At 40.1% G+C, this 19,549-nt stretch overlaps 2 protein-coding genes across 2 annotated transcripts; both read right to left on the minus strand.

Annotated features, from left to right (window-relative positions):
* Window positions 1-9: 9 nt before the first annotated feature.
* On the minus strand, window positions 10-14,129 carry fam50a (family with sequence similarity 50 member A). Its single transcript, XM_049581940.1, has 13 exons — window positions 13,869-14,129; window positions 13,427-13,511; window positions 13,132-13,231; window positions 10,619-10,740; window positions 7,299-7,375; window positions 7,035-7,101; window positions 6,698-6,759; window positions 6,406-6,482; window positions 5,073-5,127; window positions 4,067-4,115; window positions 3,850-3,920; window positions 3,353-3,463; window positions 10-267 (listed from the first exon to the last, which is right to left on the minus strand). Exons 1-13 carry the CDS (start codon window positions 13,977-13,979, stop codon window positions 259-261), a joined length of 996 nt encoding a protein of 331 aa, XP_049437897.1. The 5' UTR covers window positions 13,980-14,129; the 3' UTR covers window positions 10-258.
* Window positions 14,130-14,757: 628 nt separating this feature from the next.
* Window positions 14,758-19,314, minus strand: cav4b (caveolin 4b). The gene is made up of 4 exons (XM_049580923.1): window positions 19,066-19,314; window positions 18,256-18,509; window positions 16,909-17,096; window positions 14,758-15,274 (listed from the first exon to the last, which is right to left on the minus strand). Exons 2-4 carry the CDS (start codon window positions 18,502-18,504, stop codon window positions 15,091-15,093), a joined length of 621 nt encoding a protein of 206 aa, XP_049436880.1. The 5' UTR covers window positions 18,505-18,509; window positions 19,066-19,314; the 3' UTR covers window positions 14,758-15,090.
* Window positions 19,315-19,549: the final 235 nt, after the last annotated feature.

A 19,549-nucleotide genomic window follows, 5' to 3' on the forward strand; every position in this document is an offset into this window, starting at 1 on the left:
GAAGCCCACTGAGTCATAACCAGGTTCACTTTATTAAGCTTAGATGCTACAACATGTTTATGAGCTATACACAAATGAATGTGGGGTTGTTTTCACAGGAAACATTGCGATGGCTATTCAAATACATTTTAGGAAATTAGTATTTTAAATACCAAGTAAAACAATTAATCAATAGTTCATCAAATCTTAATAAAGCATTGATGAAAGACGTTAATGGAAATTGACAACCAAGGATTCCAGAGAGAGAAGACGGCTGTTTCACCGGATCTGAAAAGCAAACAAACACAAAACGAAGTTACTCCAAGAGGTTGAAACACATCACAGTGTAATTAAACAGTAAATCAAACTATTACATCAACCTCAAATAACTTACATATGATGTTACAGTATTTCTGTTTAATCCTAACCTCCACCCTCCTCTGGAAACAATCTCATCCAATCTGTTGTGTGTTACTAAATGACAGCAGCTCCTTCTTTATCATCAAGCACCAGTTTACAGTCTGTGCCAGGCATCTAGATAGAGCACTGGTATGTTGTAGCGTGCCCATGCAAGAAAAAGTTGGCAGGCCCACCATGCTGGAGAGGTTTCTCCTCGCAGAACAATCATACAGACACAGTGGTTATTAGCCACACAAAGAGCTGTTTATCCTGTTTCCCTGACAGAATGGCTCAAGTTTATACTTTCAACACTTGTATGTATTTGGAACACACTCACAGGTTGTGAGTGTACATTTTTTTCCAGCATAGGACTTGAAAAAGCCATTGTTCGGAAAATATGCTCTCGCTGCTAACATCCAGCACCACAAAACTTTTAATTTCCTTCCAATACCACCCTTTAAAAAGTACAAAGCCTTGCACAAACAGATGTGTTCTAATATTGCACCCATGAGGGACTTAAGAGAAATTGCAGTGGTCCGTACAACTGCACTCACACAATTCATGTACAGATGGGCTACATCTCTCCACAGAGCAAAGATCACCCATAAGGCATGAAATCATAATGCATGGGTTGTGGGGAGTTTAACTACACCTATTCCTATGTTCTATTATTCCTTACCTCAGATTGCACTTAGTTGCTCTCCTCTGAATTCTCTGAACTCTATACATTGTCACATTTAGTTGTCTCTATCTCCTCCTCTCTAGAGGTCATCTCTTTACGCTGCATCACTGTCCTTAGTCTTTCTTCTGGTGGCTCATTCTTCTCTCCTGTCCCCATGATCTATTCTTTCCCTGCTGTCTGGAGAGCGAGTCTGAGTGGCAACTTGAAGGTAACGTTTTGTAACATCAGCTGTTAAGAGGCACAGTGCACAGTATTTATATTTTTCATGTCTGTGACGGACAAAGACATTGAAACTGTAGTGCAAGGTGACAGAACCTCAATATGATCATCAAAGGACTATTTTCACTACTTTAATATTGCTGAAACTGTGTGCATCACCTGAAAGAAACAGGCAAAACTCATATTTTCTAAATGTGCCGCAGCTGAGCAGCAGCCGAGAGGGGGCTTGTAGCCTTGTAAAAAGAGCGGACCAGGTCCGTTGCCCAGGAGGTGGGAGTCGGTCTGTCTGATGCAGCATTCTGGTGTTCTGACCAGTCTGCCCGCAGGCTGCATTTCACACCAGCGCAAATCTTGGGTAAAAATGATTAGATATCGCTGTAAATGTGTGTGGGAATTTCCCTCATTATAACTGCTCGATTTACAAGACTCAATGAAATGATGCGCAAAATCGGCACCGCGGGTACCATGCTGAAATTCAGGCCCTGATAATGGCTTAATGTGACTGCGTTTAGAGGTTTAATATGATACCAAAATCAACTCAAATATAATTTATACCTGAGACAAACTTCATTCAAAATTAACAAGTTATTTTCATGGAGATGCTACTAGATGCCACTTTAAAAACTGTTACAATAGTATTAACTGTAGTATTCATGATCATATGCTATAAACTACTTCACTAGAATCAAATTCTATAATTTTCAACAAATATTCACTTTTTAAAAATGTATTTAAATTTGTACATGTTGATGTGTGTTAACTTTAATATAATATTTTGTAATTATACTACATGGCAGGCTGGATGGAGGAAATGATCTCCAACAGAAACAACACAGAGATCAACATTCAGATCTCGAGCTGTGACAGATTTAACTGATTATAAATGTTAACCACCAGGGCCCTATTTCAGAAGGCGGGCTCAACAAACTCTGAGCCTAATCCCAATCTCCAAGTTGATTAAGCCTGAGCCGGGGATCTCCGAGTTTTCGGTTCCAGAACAGATGATCAGGATTAACTTAATCAACTCTGAATATGTTCAGCCTGAGGGAAGCGTGTTCACGGTGAGGACCAAAACCACTAATGTCACCTCAACTGAACTGGAGATTTTAATGACTGCGTGTATGGACTTCAAACATGTCCAGTACTAAAAATCTATTACAGCAGCTGCGGCTAAACAGGGTGAGGTGGCATGGGAAAACGATTGCAGTGTGTGTTAATAGGTGAAGTGAAATGATGTTATATAATGTGATGCGTTAATGCATATCTAATATACAACAAATATAGAAACATTTTTATATATTACCAATGTTAATATATCTTAAATAATTTGCTATATCATCCTATTCACCTGGGCCCAAACGCACTTGGCAGCAACTCAAAATCAAACACAAAAAAACTGCACAGACTGGTGAGAAATTTTGCTTATACTGACTTCAGTCTGTCAATATGAGCAAGATGAAATGGTATCTTTCATATAAACACACCTCTGGGAACAAGAAGACATCCAAACAGGGGATCACATAAAGAAAAGAGTGATGATGATAAGAGTTGTTAAATTTCTATTTGGGACAAAAATGCTGGTGTCATCTGCAAAGAGGAATGGCATCATCCTTATAAATAAGAAATAATAAAGGTCCTACTATGGACCCTAGTAAATGACAGCATGGATGTTGTTTCTCCTCTGTCTCTCAGTCTGGAGATCCAGCTTCTGTCTAGACAAACTCTTAACCTGAATAGCATCAAACTTTCAAAGATTTTCTGGCAGTTTTATCCCAATAGAGGAGCATGACGGTGAGATCACACTGAGGTCAGAATCACCCAGAGAGATTAAATTCCAGAAAACTAGGAAGACCTGTTGATGTCTGATGTATGAGCAACTTCATACAACACAATAATTGCTGCTGACTTGCAACTAAATATGAACACATTGTGAGTCTCTTGTTATCAATATCAAAATGTGTGTCAGCCTTTTTACTTGTTTGAAAGAATCAGATTTAGGATTAGATTAACCTTGAATGATCCCTGAGAGGGAAACTGGGTGATGTACGCTAACATCTGGCTAAACCAACTCACCGTGTATTTGTCCCATTTCTTCTCAGGATCATAAGGCTCCCAGCGACTCGCAGGGAAGATGTGTTTGTTCTTCTCATACCAGCTCCTCAGCACCACTTTACCTGCATGAGACTTCAGACAAAATAGCACGATTGAGTTCACTTTGACATTGATTTTAAATGCTGTGCATATGTAAATAAAAGTTACAGGATATGACTGCTTGCTTTGTATGAAGACTGAAATGAGCAAGAAAGTATCCATCATGTGGACAATCACAGTATTCTTCGTTGCCTGTTTAGCTTCATAGTAATATCAGTACCTGTGCTATGAATATGGACAGTAACAGCTAGTTTAGCAAGAAAATTACATTGGAAAAAAACATCTTGGATCATGAAGAAAGAGGTGTGGCAGCTGATCATGGGATTTGAAAGCATAACCAAATTCATCTATTGATTTTAGAATTTCACACATCAATAAACAGAAATACTGTTGTTTTTGCTTTAAAATAAAATCATCACCTCATCTTTCTCGACAGTGGCGTCGTTCACCAGTCGAATATCATCGTGGACGTCAAAGCTGAAAAGAGGACCTGTGGGGAAAACGATGAAACTGTGTGCAAAGGCAGGAAACACAGACTCATACTGTTCCATGTATTGTGCAGAAACAAATATGGTTTGTAAAAACTAATTAAGATATTCTGTATGAATGGGCTGAAAGCTGTTGGTGTTCACTTACCAGATTTGCCTCTGGCTTTGGTCACAATGAAGTCGTAAAAACTGTGGTGCTGAATGAGACAAACAGAGAAAGTATGATAAACTTCAGTGCCACAGCTGTTCCTTATACAGCACCTATATTGTCCCAAAATCCTTTTAAAATCTCTAGATTCCCTAACCCCTTATTTCCAGTTTTGTTACTGGGTGGTCATGATATCACCCTCCATCCTGTGAAGCAACTCCTCTCCCTGCACCCCTTGTGCTACCAAAACAGGAAGAGGTTAGGGCCTTTAGTTTTCCCCAGTAGCTATGCCCAGAAACCAAAGAATATCAATGTAAATAGTTCTTGCAGTTACAGGAAACAGTGGATGGTGGAATCAAAGTGACTGTGGGAAACAAAATGCAGTGTGTCCTGTTTTGTTGGCAGCTGCAAAGCTCTGAGGAGAGTATAGCGATCCAGTTTTCTTTGCGCCAGCAGGCAAACAACACTGTCACATGGTAACATTAAGCAGAGGGGAGTTGCCTGTTTCCACTTTATAATACTATATAATTATCCATCTCATATTTTGGGTCAGCCTACCTTTCGGTTTACTGTATTGTTATACAGATATTTGCAATTTGAATGAGCATCTAAATATAGCCATGTACATGAGGATATATAATATGTGGCAGTCACAACATGTGACGTGGCATGAATACAAATCGTTTCATACAGTGTTTCTTTAATATCCTTTCACTTCCACCTTCAAACTTTAGAAAGAAGATAGGAAGTACACTAACCTTTGAACTCACACCGAGTCAAGAACACAAACATAGGAATAAAATCCAACTCTAGATTTTTACAGTTGGATCAGTTTGAGAATTTTTATAATTTTAATGGAATATTAATTTTACCAGTGTCACTAGAGTTATTCTTGGAGCGTAAAGACAGACACGCATCAGAGGTGTTGAATCTGCGGCAGCACTTATTAAATGAAACAAACCAAATCCAACTGAGCTGCGGTTTTCATAGGCGTGTCAGTACTTACATGTGGGATTATCAGATCCTCTTTGATGTACATCAGCTGCTCTACTCCTGCAGACCTGCACGAGGAAGACATTGAGTCCAATAAAAATTATTTTTGACAAGTAAGGAAAATGTAAGATGGAAAACTGATTACATTTGTCGTGTCGTGTTTAACGCCTCTATGTGTGGCATCTGAATATATCTGTGGCAGATAACGATGATTGATGTTATCACTGCAATGTTTAAAATTAAACAGGCTGAGTAGGGAGACGTAAAGTGTGTGTGTGTGTAGTCAAGTGTGTTCGGTCTATTGTATGTGTTCATCTATCACGGTTTATTTATCAGAGATTATGAGCTTTCAACTGCAACCCTGGTAGTGATGGGATTTCTCATTCACTTGTGAGAGCCAGTTCTTTGGCTCTCGTTCACTTTGAAGAGCCGGTTAAAAGATGCAGTTGGGGGGGGTTCGGGGGGGTTATTGCTGTGTGTGTGTGGAGGGCGGGTGATGATTTATCACATCACATGATCTGGATATTGTAATGTGGACCCAGAATAGACCCTGCCCTTTATAAACAACAAGCCTGCCAATACAAGCAAGTGCTGATAGTGGGTTAGCTTCCTACCTTTCGTTTCTAACCGAGGGGGGTCATCAACACAACGTGAATTAGGAACTGGCTCGTTCACTCTAAAGAGCAAGTTCACTCGTTCACTTCAAAGAGCCGGTTCAAAGACTCGGCTCGTTCGCGAACGTCACATCACTAAACCCTGGTTCCCGCCCCCCTAAGAAAATCATGTTCCTCCTACTTCTCATAGTGCTTTGCAAGAATCAACCACCCTGAGGGAAAATAACCAGTCAGAGGCGAGGCGTCTTTGACACAGCTGTAAAACATGTCAGTCACTGCTCATGAACTGCGGTCAAACTGTCGAATTAGGCAGCACTGATTATATGTGACTCAAGACTCTGTTACTGTGTTGCCTATTTCCACCAAATGCTTGAGAAACATATTTTAGTGTACTGTTTAGCTGTAAAATGAGACCAGGCCACCATGTTATATCCAGGTAACCAAAATAAATAGCACCACCCACTGGCCAGACTACCTTTGGAACCTTGACTGAAAGATTACAGTGTAACACACTTTCCTTCTCTGAAGTAAGTTTTGTCAGCTCAATATTTTTCTCTAAGGTAATATAGTCGGCCTGCACTGTCAAACAACAGGAGGAAATATGGGACAAAAGAAATCGTGTGAGGAAGATGGCCAGTCATTATAATGGCTTTGACAAACGAGGAGAAGAGAGTGTATTCATTCAATTCATTAATAGTTTGGTTGAGACTCCTTTTGTCTTTAAGGTCTCACCTGAGCTCACTGAAGTCCTTTCTGAGGACCTCCAGGGCCCTCTGCAGAAAGTTCTGGATGGTATTACCCTTCTTCATCTGCAGGCAAAACACACACAAAGACACAGAGCAAACATGATGAGAGCAATCCCTATGTTGAGCATGTTGTTTGACCAAAGTAACGATGGGTATGTGTACTGTTACTGCCCCAGAAGTAGCCTGTTATCAATGCTCTTCATAGGGTTTGCATCTAGGTCTGTCTCTTTACAGAAACTGAAAACAGTGAACCAGTGCTGCAGCTTATCATGCTTTACCTTGACAGTCTTACGATGTCCGGAGCCATCCCAGTAGCTGAACGTAATCTCAATCTCCTCACCTGCCAACATAGATACACACCATTGTTTTGGACTGAAAACGTGTGTGCAAGTGTGCATGTATGTATGTTTTGTATGTATAGCAGGGAAAAGACTCCCATATCTGAGACCTTTGCCTAAAATTAGACATTGTGGACAAACTGTGTTCTTGTGTTCAGAGTTAAAGATACATGGATACACTACTGAATTTAAGTAATAACAAGGGGTGTTTGTGTTTGTGTGTGTGTGTGTGTGTGTGTGTGTGTGTGTGTGTGCAGCAGGTAATTCTCCCACTTACTCTTAATCTTCTCCTGCTTGAGCTCCCACTCCTGCCTGAGTTCCTCTCTGAGGCGGTTCTCCTCCTCCTGAACACAAGAAGCAGACAAAGCCGATGGTAAGGTTTTCGGAAGGCGGCCATGTTGCATTAACATAACATTGAAGACTGGTATCACAACAAATGAGTATGTCACAGTATAAAAATGACACAGTGTACAACCTGTTAAATAGGGTTTTCTGCCTCTTAAAAACAGCCTCCAACAAGAGTCATTTCTATTTTCCTTACTTCTCTGTCTCTATCAGGAAGGAAACTTGTGTCCACGTCTGGATTTTTCCCCAGTTTCTTCTTCTTAACAGGAGAGTCTATGAGACAAAGTCAAACATCTATTAGATACATATCCTAACTAACATGTTGCATCTTGTTTAATACGCATAAAAACCAAAGTGAAAAAACAACAAGCTGTTATTTTGCAGGGGCCAGACTTTGTGGGGTCTGATGTCGATGACAACAAGACTCCAGGTGCGGCTGGATGAATTTTATTACCTTTAAACACAGCCATGCAAGCCGTTTCTCTTTGTTTCCGGTCTTTATGCTAAGTTAAGCTAAATGTCTCAGGGCTCAACAATAAGGATTGCCCGACTGCCCGGGGCAAGTAAAACTCAAGGTCGGGCATGTAAACTAACAACTCACTTGCCCGATCGGGCAAGTTGCTAAAAATAGTAAAAGTTAATAACTAGTTGATAAAATAAATGTATTTTAAAACGTGCTCCCTCGGCTCTGATGCAGCTGTGCCTGAAGTCACAGGCACAGCTGTGTAACAATGTCCTGCCCACAGCCCCCATTGATATTATTTTGCACGACAGACACTCCATATAATAACAGAACAATATACTATTTGTGGTGTTATGTCATCGTGTCATTTCTGTCTCTACATGGTCATGCGTTAACAATTCTCCTCTGCTCTCTGTATCGCACATGGTGGAGTTCCGCCACACACACAGGTGAGCACGCTAGAGCAGCTCGGGCCACATTTTCCTGACCAAACCTGACCCCGAGTGTGTAATACAGTGTGTAATAACCATCAGCGCAGCATGGGACTCATGCTGAGCTTGTGTTGCGTTCAAGCGTTGTCACGTAAATAACAACTTCCAGCACTTAAATAGGTCATAGCACAAAACAGCAGCATGTCAAGTGACTTTTTACTTTATTATATTCAATAAAACTGTATGTTCCTAAATCTTGAGACACCTCATATGTAAGCTAGACAGACATTTCACCTGCTCATTACTGTGCACAAACAAACGTACTGTATGTACTTAGTCCTAAAGAGTCCTTCTGGTGCCAGTAGATACACAGAAACATCCCAGCAGGCTGTGCTTTGCAAGCATACAAAAAAGTTTCACGCATGTGAAAATTATTTTTCATGCATGTGCTTCACCTCCGCTGCTACAACTCCGTCCTAGGGGAAACACTGCTGTGTGCGTTTTGTGCAACAGGTGGATGTGGTAGTCTACTGGTAGAGTAGAGAGAGAGCTAAGTCTCGTTAAAGTAGAGTAGAGCAGGGCAGAGAGATGGAAGCAAAATATATTAAACGCGGTGTTAATACAGCAGAACTGACAGAGAACATAACTTAAAAATAACTGCAGTCTTTGTTAATTGTTAGCTGCTTAAATTAAACAATTTTTATAGGGCAAGTAAAAACTGACTTCGGGCAAGTAGATCTCTGACCAACTTGCCCGACCGGGCAAATGAAAAAAAACCTTAGCGTTGAACCCTGCTGTCTCCTGATATTTAGTGTACAGACATAAGAGTGGTGTCAATCCTCTCATCTAACCATCTGCACGGAAGCAAATAAGCTTACCCAAAATGTCAAACTGCAGGATCTTCCTAAAAACTATATAGACTCACACAGAAATAGAGTCTCTCAATCATCTCATATGACCCATGAGAAGTGTGTGGTGTATATCTTTCTGCAGAGACTCTGCCCTCTGCCTGTATTTTCTTAGTTTCTTCTAAGAAAATACAGGCTGTGAGCAGGACATTTATGGGCATCCCCCCTACAGAGCCCAGGTGAGGTCAGGGCTTTATAAAAAAAGTAGCCAGACTATAATCAACAGGTATTCAAGATATAGGTATATAGCGAGGCCAAACTCCAAATAAGAGTGAATCTGGGGTTGGTTTTACTTTCAATGACAAGTGTGTTTACAAACAGTAACTGATAATCATTCATGGTATACCTTAAAGATCTAAGTCTTGCCTTAAAATACTATTACAGAGCCACAATAGACTAAATATATAATGACAGGAGGGCAATCTGGGCACTACAAAAATATAGAAAAGCCCTGATGAGAAGTAAACCTGCAGTGGTTGAGACATGTTGGCTCTTTTAATGATTTTGCTACTACAATAAAAGCTTTTTAATACTTCCTTTCTCGTTTTCTATACTTTTTGGAATGCCTGGATCGCCTTCCTGTCGATCCTGTTGTTTCCCATTCTCCACGAGTACCCGACACATAGTTTTGATCTACTTTTGTTTACACAGAGCAACCAGTCATCACTCTCTTGTTCTAAGACTAAATATATATATTGTACAGTGTATAGTTTAAGGCCCTGACCTCACAGAGTGTTTAAGCAGCTGAGGGAGTCTTTTTGTAATTGTTTTTAATGAGAATTAAGCTTTTTGCTCGGGTTTTTTTCCAGCGATGCACCTCGCGTTTCTGCACTCTAAGGGTATGCTGTTTTTACCGGAGTGCTCTGAACTCCTCGTGTTGAACTTCAACTCAGAGCAGAAAAACTCTCCACATCATCTCTTTTTTTGGCTTTTTTTTCTCCCCACACTGTCCAATCTGATGCTTTGAGAGGCGGGCCCTTAGTGGTGGTCAAGACAACAAGTTTACAGAAGGTAAAGATTGGAGGAGAAACTAATGGTAGCGGTTGCTGAATATCCGGAGCTATAGGGCCTGCTGACAGCAGGTTGTCAAACTGCCCCTGAGTCATCCTAAAATATGCCTGGAAATGGAGACGAAGCTCCCTGTGATCCACCCTCTTTTTTTAGGGTCTCATGTACCTACACAGATCTCTGTTTCTCTGTGTCCTACAAACTACTTGCTGACAGCTTCTCACCCTCAACCAGTCAGCTACAGCAAGTACCCTCTGTCTGTCCATTTTAGGAACGAGATACTGATTACTGTCAAATAACTACAATAAATAAACGGTTGATTGATTACACAGGAAGGTTAGAATAAGGAGGTGAGTCTGTGGTTGCCTGGCAACAGTAAAAAGGCGCAGCAAGTGTTTTTTCCCACTAGTGCCATTCAATTTTTTAAAAGAAGGAAGTGTGGCACGCCTCGTGTTTTGCAACCTGCATAATGCTTTCTGTGACTGGGGCCTAATGGGGTCATTAGTACTGCTTAAAGCATCACACAATAAATAACAATATAATCAAACTTTAACTTAAACTCACTACTGAAGCTATGACTTTGAACAAATCAGACTGATGGATTTAACAGATGACAAACAAATGGCAGAGGATGCACAGTTTACTGCTAAAACTAATTCTCTGTGTTTTCTTTTTACTTTGTGCTTTACACACACACAATACTTACAATCCTCTTCCTCTTCATTCTCCTCGTCCTCTTCTCCTTCGTCCTCTGGGTTGAACGATAAACTGGCTATTTTCCTCTTCTGCTCCTCCTTTCTTTTCTTCTCTTTCTGTTTCTCAAGTTTACTGGAAACAGAGAAGCATAAATAATGCAGAAACAAAATCAAAAGATTGCCATCCCACAGACGGGAGTGATGGCCATATAATCATCAGTGCTTCTTTGTGCTTTATTTAAAATGTGTTTTCAATATACAGAACATAGGTTCTTAAATTTGCAGCTGTGTTGTTAGTAGTCAAATTGAGTAAGTGCCAGAAAAACAGCAATTTTGGTTTAACTGTTTGCATCTGCCGGCAAGCTGCGTCTGTCATCTTTACCCTGTTACGCTGGTTGTGACAGGTCGGGTTGGACAGCACCTAGAGTTTTAATTCACAACAGGTCTACAAGTACAAACCCTTTGGACAAAGCTTGTTTCCTTTCGTGGATATGATTGTTTCCACACACGCCAGAACATTAATCAATCCTGTTCCAGCTACAGGGGATGAAGTTTGTTTTTAAGCACACACAATAACTGTCAACAATTGGTTAAAACTATAAATCACAGATGGAAAATCAGCCAGCTGACAGTCTGCCATTTTGTCTCATGTATCGGGAAAATAGAAAAATGGAGAGCTTTAGCCACAAAGCTTTCTGTATGGCTCATTGTTTTGCTTCAGTGCAGCTGAGGAAAACTTGTGTTTTGAAAATTGAGAACTGCCTATGACAAATCAGAAACTGACAACACCATCTGCTTTGTAAGGTTACAATTATGAAGTCTCAGGCAACATGGAAAGAGAAGAAGATGCAAATAAAGGTCATGGGATTAATTCAGTCTCCTTCTCAGTCACACATCGGGTTATTTACATAAGAAGAACTATTAGTAGAAATCACTTAATAGGCCATGAAACAAGCTGCTTCAGTTTCACACTGAAGCAGCACTGTTTCACACCTGTTTATAGCTCTCTTTTGACATTGTTGACACAATTATTTGCATCACATTTCATGTAATCAATCAAGTGCAGCACTATCTACATCTTCAGAGAGAGACTGTCCAACAGTTAAGGTGGTCCTCCAGTAGTAACCGACAGCGAATATTTGAAGCTCAGCCGTGTTCGGGGGTGATAATGTTAATCTAAATTACATGGTATCCATGAGATAGACAGGCATAACATTTTGAGGATTCTATTATTCTACAGTATTGTTTGTCTTGTTTTTGTTGATAACAAACATTTTCCAAAAAGTCTGGTGAGTTTTATGCATGTTTGTAATCCCAAGAGGTTTGGTTAAACAAGGTCCTACTTCTGCACTTTTGGGGACATGATAATAACTTGTGACATAACGAAAAGTTTGATCGAGTCTACTCCAACCCTTAATATGCTGCTGTTACAGGCTTCCTGCTGCATGTTGGCTGCTTTCATTCAGCCACAAGTGCATTAGCAAGGTCCAGCACCGATGCTGGGTAAGTGATAAGGCTTGGCTCACAGTTGGTGCACCAGTAGGCCCAAAAGTTCCTGGATGTGGCTGAAGTCAGAGCTGCGTGCAGGCTAGTCAAGCTTCTCCACACAAAACTGCGAGACTTGATGATACATAATGACAAACAGAACGGCAAAAGTGAAGAAAGCAGGGTCATTTCCATAACGTCATACGAAACTCACAATGACAACTGGAGCCTGTTAGTGGCAAGCACTTTTAATGGATGTAAATTGAGGGTGTACAATCGCCTATAGGGATTACACTGCAGCGTGATTTGCTGTTGTGGCTACAGCAGTCTCTCTCTCTCTTAATGTTGGAGCAATTTCAAAAATTGTTGTCCCTTAGACACAAAAACATAGGAAAACAGGGTCCAGATTGACAATTACAGAAGTATCCCTTTAAATTGAATGCTTGTGATCATTCATCACAGATTCTGGACTTCCTTAGGATATGTTTGTGAACTCCCACTGAGATACATTTTCCCTCTTGAACTGTGTCATTTAAATGGTCTTACAGGCCTGAAGAGGTGATACTTCACAAAAAAGCAACAGTTTGAGAAAGTCCAATAAACAGATAATTTTCCTTCTCCTTAACTATGGTGATGCCTCAGAAATATTTTGGGGGTTGCCAGCATCAGGGTTTGAAACCACTGGTCTAAGATACTGCATGCTGCAGTAGCATCAGGACTTCCCTTAAAGGGCCCCAGCTTAAGCCATGAAAAAAGCCCAGAGAGCAAAAGTACACATAACAACAACCCTGTCCACATTCTCTGCAAGACTTGTGTTGTAGTTGTTTTGGTGCCACTGTTTTGTCTGATATATGTAGAATTGCTGAGAGCAGTAATCAGTGGCGAGAAATGTGCACCAGAGGATGTTTTTCTTTCATGAAAAGTGTTTATAACAGCTGTAACTAACAGTTGAGTGACTGACCACTGCAGAGCCATGTGCTCTTTATCATCAACCAAAGCTACAGTGTAACACCTAGCCAGAGGGGCAGTAATGACTCACAGCTGGAGCTCTTTGGACTGCTCCTTCTTGGCCAGCTGTTTCTCCCTCTCCTTCACCAGCGCCTCCTGCTTGGCCTTCATATCATTCAGTGTCACCAGACCTGATCAAGACATAAACACAAACAAGGTAAACAAGAATCACATGGATATTGTCGGCTATATTTTTACTAAATCTTTTAATAACCCTGCATGTCAGCTCAGCTGTGACGCTTTGGATCACATTCTCAGCTGGTCCAGACAGGTGACAGGTTGTGGTGTTACAGGAGGGGTTCATGTGTAAGAACAAAGATCCTCACCGACTGTGCTGGACTTCAGCTCTGCCTCTACAGCATCATAGTGAGCTGAGAATTTCTTATCGATATTGGACTTGACCATGTTGTCCTGTGAGAAAACACACACAGCAGAGGGCAGACATACAGGTGAATTACATTTCTATGTCTGTGAAGCATTTTGAGTGACAGTGTGCAGTTAAGAGACTGTACTGTAATGTCATATAGGCTCTTTATCACAAACAGGTTAACATTCTGGTATAGTACTCAACTTGACTAAAGTGTAACATAGATAGGACTTTAAAACACTGTAACGGTGTCCCCTTCACTGACCCCGCAGGTCGCTGGCCCTCAGGGCTTTAACCTTAACGTTACTATTACACATACAGGTTTTAGACGAAGGATATGGGGCTGAATTATAATATTTAATAAATTAACACGTTATAGTGTTGGATGAAACGTTACAAACCTCTGCAATCTTCTGTTTCAGCTGTTCAAGCTGTTCTCTCTCTTTTTCTCGTTTCTTCATCAGCTGCATGGCTCTCCCAGCCTCACTGGCAGCTCCTTTGTACTGCGCCATGTTGCCGTCTTTGCTCTCGACGCTCGCTTATGTGAAATTACACTCCGCAGTTAACAAAAACAGAGGTTAAATTCTGAATTAAAACGGATTTGTTTTCTTCAACTGTGAGACAAACCTCCCACCGCACCACAACAAGAAAAATGGCGACGCCGAAATGCATGCTGGGTAGTGAGGGAATATATGTGTTGCTTTCAGGTACCTCAGAAAACCTCGGACTTATGAAAACACACAACAACATCTGATTAAGGGAATATTATAGTGTTTTGATGTAAAATGGAGAAAGAAAGAAATATGGGGATGTTTTCTTTATTCAAATCACCAATGCAATAAGCAACGAAAAGAAAGCCATATCATTTATAAGGTTGCCTGCAACTAATTATCATTCTCCTCATTTATTATTGATAAATTAATCAAAAACCTTTTTTTTTTTACAATGACTTGATTAATGTTGATCTATGAAATGTTAGACAATAGTGAAAATAACACTGTAACATTTTTTTGGGATCACTTTTCAAATAAATGTAGAAAATCTTCAAACCTAGGAAGACAGAGCAGCAAATGTTATTTACTCTCTATGGTACTGTGTTGCTTTTTTGGTGACATAATAACACAGTAACCCTTTTTTTGTCGCTTGATAAATGACTGATGACTGATTAATTCAACTTCATTCTGCATTCATCTGTGCACATAACTGTAACATTCATTTACATAGTCTATTTGGTGAAAGAAAACAGAAACAAGATATTTTTGACATTTATTTTATTGATAGCTCGACACAGTTACAATTTAATCAGAATAAATTTTTTAATAATTATAATAATGATAATGATACTATGTCCACTAGTACTACGACTACTGCTACTACTACTACTAATGATAATAATAATAACAATAATAATAATAATAATAATAATAATATAATAGTTATAATAATAATAGTAACTTGTATGAATTGGCTTTACATACAAAACATATCAAATAGCAATCACATTACCAGGTTGCAGAACTACGCCAATTAAAAAACTAAAAAAGACAAATTTAAATAAAATTCTCTGACACTCACTCGCTCACTCAATCATTCAGTCACTCAGTCACTTGTCATGTATCACATTCATACAGTATCTTTGTCTCTCATTTGATGCCAGTCCTTGTTCGACAGTGAAATGGCAATTTGACTGCAGCAGAGAGCGAGAGACGTACAGAAGGGAGCGATGATAACATTCACAGTGCACATACATAAAGACCGCAGGCATGGAAGGAAGGTGTTGCTCAGCTGTATGCAAGGCACAAAAAACCTAGAGGGAGAGAGAAAGAGAATAACTCAACTGACTGTTTTCATAAACTCTCCCATGTCAGGACAGATGGAGGGAGAGAATATGGAAAGATTTATTATGTGAGTAAATAAAAAAGATTTATTACTTGAGCAAATAGAGAGATTTATCATGCAAGTAGAAAGGTATCACTTTGGAAACAATTAGGAGTGTAAATCATGTGAAGCCGTTGTCACCTAAAGTCAGGTAGAGAGAAGGAAGTCGTGTAAGTTGAGTTGAGTGTGTGTGTGTGTGTGTGTGTGTGTTTCTATACTTGTGCATGCTACACAGTGAGGACCAAAAACAATATTTTAGCTACAGAGTGAGGACATTTTTTAAAAGTGAGGACATTTTTGCCGGTCCTCACTTTTTCAAAGATCTGTTTGAGGATTAAGGCTTGGTTTTAAGGTTCAGGTTAGAATTAGGTTTAGGTTAGGGTTAGGATTAGACAACTAATTATTTTTTCCAGTGTTAATCACTAAATGGGCTATTTCACATAAATAGAGATAGACAGTTTTGGTTTTTTTTTTTACCTTTGGACAGAGCCAGGCTAGTTGTTTCCCTCTGAATTAAGGCTCTGTGACAAGCTAAGCCAACCACCTGTTGGCTGTAGCTTTATATTTATCATAAATTTACTGTATGAGAGTGGTAGTGATGTTTTAATCTAATTTTCTGCAAGAAGTCATTTTTAAGTCACCGACCTTCAGACACATTATAAAAACACGGCTGTGATGAATACAGTTTTAAAAGAAATGCTGCTTTAGAAAACTGTGCTGTCTTTTTGTGTAGACTAAATTAGGATCATTATTGGAAAAAAAATACTTCCGTGATGACGTTAACTGTTGGTTTACCAACAAGCTTAATGTTACCCTGTACATGTCACCTAAGGAGATAAAACTGGCAGCTGATTATCCTTCAAATGTTTCACCATCATCATTTTTCATCTGAAAGATTTCACAAAGTTGCCATGTTGTATGCTGAATATTGCCATGTATTGAAACTATTCTCTCTTATGGACACGAACAAGAGATATTTGATAGATGCTGATGCTTCAAGAACTCTAATCAATGATGCCCCAGCAGGCATCCAGTCACATGCCTGCAGTGATATCACTGTTTAGGGATTAGCCAGATGTGTGCAACATGCTTTAAAGTTATTAGAGAGAAGCGTCTGAGCCCAAAGTCTGGATGCAAGAAATGGTGATTAAAAGAAAACCTTATTTTGAGTCAAGTATGATGTGTTTATATTGAAAGAAAATGTGTTAAGATTTCCTAATTTCCCCAGTCTTGTATCATTGTAACTAAGCAGCTTTGGGTTTAAAATGGTTCAAACAAAATTATTACAGATGACACATGGGATCTGGGATGGGAGTTTTCACTATTTTTTGACACTATATTGTCTAAATGCTAAAAGCATTGGGCATATTATTGAAGATAAGCCCTACTCATAACCTAGATATGTAACTGCAAGTAGACATTGCTTAAAAGACACTGAGAACCACATGTTTAGAGCAACTGTTATCAAAGAGAATCTTCTGCTGTATTTGATGAAGTGAGCACACAACTCTGTCACTAATGTGCATGACTACATTAGGGAGCATTTCCATTACGCCAGCATACCAGACGTGTAGACAGGCGAGAATGGCCAGGAAAATACCACAGAGGAAAGCGAAGGGCACAGCTAACAGCAAGGAGAGGCACTGATACGTCCAGATACGAGCCTTCTCAAAGCCAACGACACTGTAAAGCCACACTTGGTCTATGCTACGAGGTCTGTCAGGCTCTGCAAGTACATCACTGACCTCCACCTACAGACAAGGAACAAGAGAGTGGGAGGTACGAGTCATGGCAGTTTATTTAAGGAGCATATAAGAAAAAAACAAGTGTTGACTGAAATACTTTATAGCTTTAGATAAGACAGGGATTACTGAGTGACTCACACACAAAGAGAGTTGCAGTAAAGATGTGAAGAGATAAAAGCACAATTAAATGATAGAAATTGTCAAATTCTAGAGCTGAATAAGAAATGATACCTATTTGTGTACAGAATTTTTTAAGACAGAGGCCCACGAAAATTCCCCATACCACTAGTGAAATCTGTAGGACTTGTGATAAGCACCTTGGTCTTAAAATGCAGCCATTCAGTATTTAATATTTCAAAGATCTTGAGAGTAATTGAAGATCATGCTTTTTGCTTGGTTTAAAGATGAAATAGGACACCTGCCTGTCATAAACATAGCAATCATTGTTGGGATGCGGGGTGTGTGTTCTCTCTGTTCCCCTCCCTGCTTGTTTTTGTGTTTGTTTTGTCTTCCCTGTCTGTTACTGGCTGGGTGTGGCTGACCTACTTCTCTGCTGCATCTCCTCCTCCACCACCTGAACTGTATCACCACTGATTGCCACTCACCTCTGCTGCAGTACAAATACCTGGTCTCATTCTCCACTCATCGCCAGTTCGTTGGAGGATTCCAGCGGTACCAGCTCTGCCCTTTTTTGCTGTGTTTTTGGAACTCGTACATTCAATCTTTGAACCAACCTGATTTTTGCTAACCTGTGTCTCTCTTTCGTTGTCCTCAGTGCCCTGCCATATCCTCAGTTCCGTTTTTGCCACGCTCTGCCAGCCACCTTTTCCTCCCTGGAAGTTTCCCCAGCCCTGAGTTTTTCCCCCTCTCCTCACCCTTGGACTTGGACAATAAAGACTGTTTGTTTGAATCTGCATTGTGGATCCAGTTTCTGTTTCGTAAAGCTTAGGCTTAACAATCATATGGGATGTTATATTGTCTAAAAAGAGACTGCAGTGGAAGCATATATAATAAAAAATAACATAGGGCCCAAACTGGAACCTTGGGGTACACCACATGAGATAGCAGTAGAAGAGAATGACAAATGTTCTATTTAATACATCAAATCAACTGCTAACACTGCTATGGCAAACATCATAGATTTATAGAGAGGGGACAAGCAAACCTTTAGGTGCTGGTTGATGCCATAAGGGTCCCTGTTGACAGGATGGGTGGGTGTTGGTGTAGCAGGGGCTGTGGGAGGAGTCGGAGGTTTGGGTACTGGAGTGGGAGATTTGGGTGCTGGAGTTGAGGCTTTGGATGCAAACTCTGGAGGAGGTGGAGGTGTGTTTATCTGTTCTTCTACTCCATCGTCCTCATCACTGTCATCATCAATCTTACACTCCACCAGACAGTCATCGCTCACCATCATCATCCTCACTGAAGGAAGAGGCGCATGCATTAAAATAGATGACCACAATTCATTACATGTGGGATATGTGCAGTTGCCCTCTTTTGATTTTATCGAACATTAATATACACACATTTATGCTGCAAACTAGTTCACACACATACACACACACACCCACAGATACACCCCTGCTGCACATTGCAGGCATGTTGTGTGTAACAGCGAGCTGAGCCCTGGCACTACCACCTGTTCTTTAGCCCCCAAAAAAGACGCCATACCCAAATCTGTAAATAGCAGCTGATAATTTTAAAATTATATTTTTAAAATAGAGCACGTACAGTAAAAGCAAAACTGTGCCATTTAAATATTCAAGTATGATTAATAGTCTGAAAAGACTTTTAATAAACTGATTAAAATACTTTTAATTAAGTTGCATGTATAAGATATGAATTTCAATATTTAAATGAAACGTGCTATGAGGTTAAAAAAAACAACGTTATAACTCATATCCTTGTTGAGGAATCATGGCAGCAGATCAAAGACAGGGACAGACACAGTAGAAAGGATGAATCATGTCTGACTTACCTTCCGTAAAGTGCTATCTTAATCCTGTATCAGTGACAGAGACCCTTGCAGAGAGACAAGGCAGGGGAGCCCTGCAGAGAGTGCTAATCTAAAATGTCAATGAGATCAGTTCAACCGCTTAATCACAATGTCCCTCAGAGCTGAGCTGGCTTATGAGAACTCATACAGAGGCACACACACACGCACACACACACAGACACCCACAGTCTTTGACTTAGAGCAGCAGAAGTGCTAATGTGGTACATTGCCTCTTATTCCTTGTGTGTGTGTGTGTGTGTGTGTGTGTGTGTGTGTGTATGTGTGTTGGGTGACTGTGTGAACAAGGTTATTTTAGGAGGAGGAGTGGATGGGCCTTAAAGATCGCGTTACAGCACTTGGTTGTCGTTGTGACACTGAGATGGAAACAATCACACACACACACCAACAATACAACAAACAAGTGTAAATTCAGACTCTGAATGGAAACTTAGATTTACAGAGCGAT

Source organism: Epinephelus fuscoguttatus, linkage group LG7 (genome assembly GCF_011397635.1).
Source record: "Epinephelus fuscoguttatus linkage group LG7, E.fuscoguttatus.final_Chr_v1".
Classification (NCBI taxonomy): Eukaryota; Metazoa; Chordata; class Actinopteri; order Perciformes; family Serranidae; genus Epinephelus; species Epinephelus fuscoguttatus.

Coding starts and splice junctions, on each gene's coding strand:
- cav4b (XM_049580923.1), bottom strand. CDS start 18,504: ATGATGATGGTGAGCGATGACTGTCTGGTGGAGTGTAAGATTGATGAT. Junction 17,097..18,255: donor GCATCAACCAGCACCTAAAG/GTTTGCTTGTCC, acceptor CCTTGTCTGTAG/GTGGAGGTCAGTGATGTACT. Junction 15,275..16,908: donor CTCGCCTGTCTACACGTCTG/GTATGCTGGCGT, acceptor CTCTCCCTCTAG/GTTTTTTGTGCCTTGCATAC.
- fam50a (XM_049581940.1), bottom strand. CDS start 13,979: ATGGCGCAGTACAAAGGAGCTGCCAGTGAGGCTGGGAGAGCCATGCAG. Junction 13,232..13,426: donor GCTGAAGTCCAGCACAGTCG/GTGAGGATCTTT, acceptor TGTCTTGATCAG/GTCTGGTGACACTGAATGAT. Junction 3,921..4,066: donor CAAAGCCAGAGGCAAATCTG/GTAAGTGAACAC, acceptor TTTTCCCCACAG/GTCCTCTTTTCAGCTTTGAC.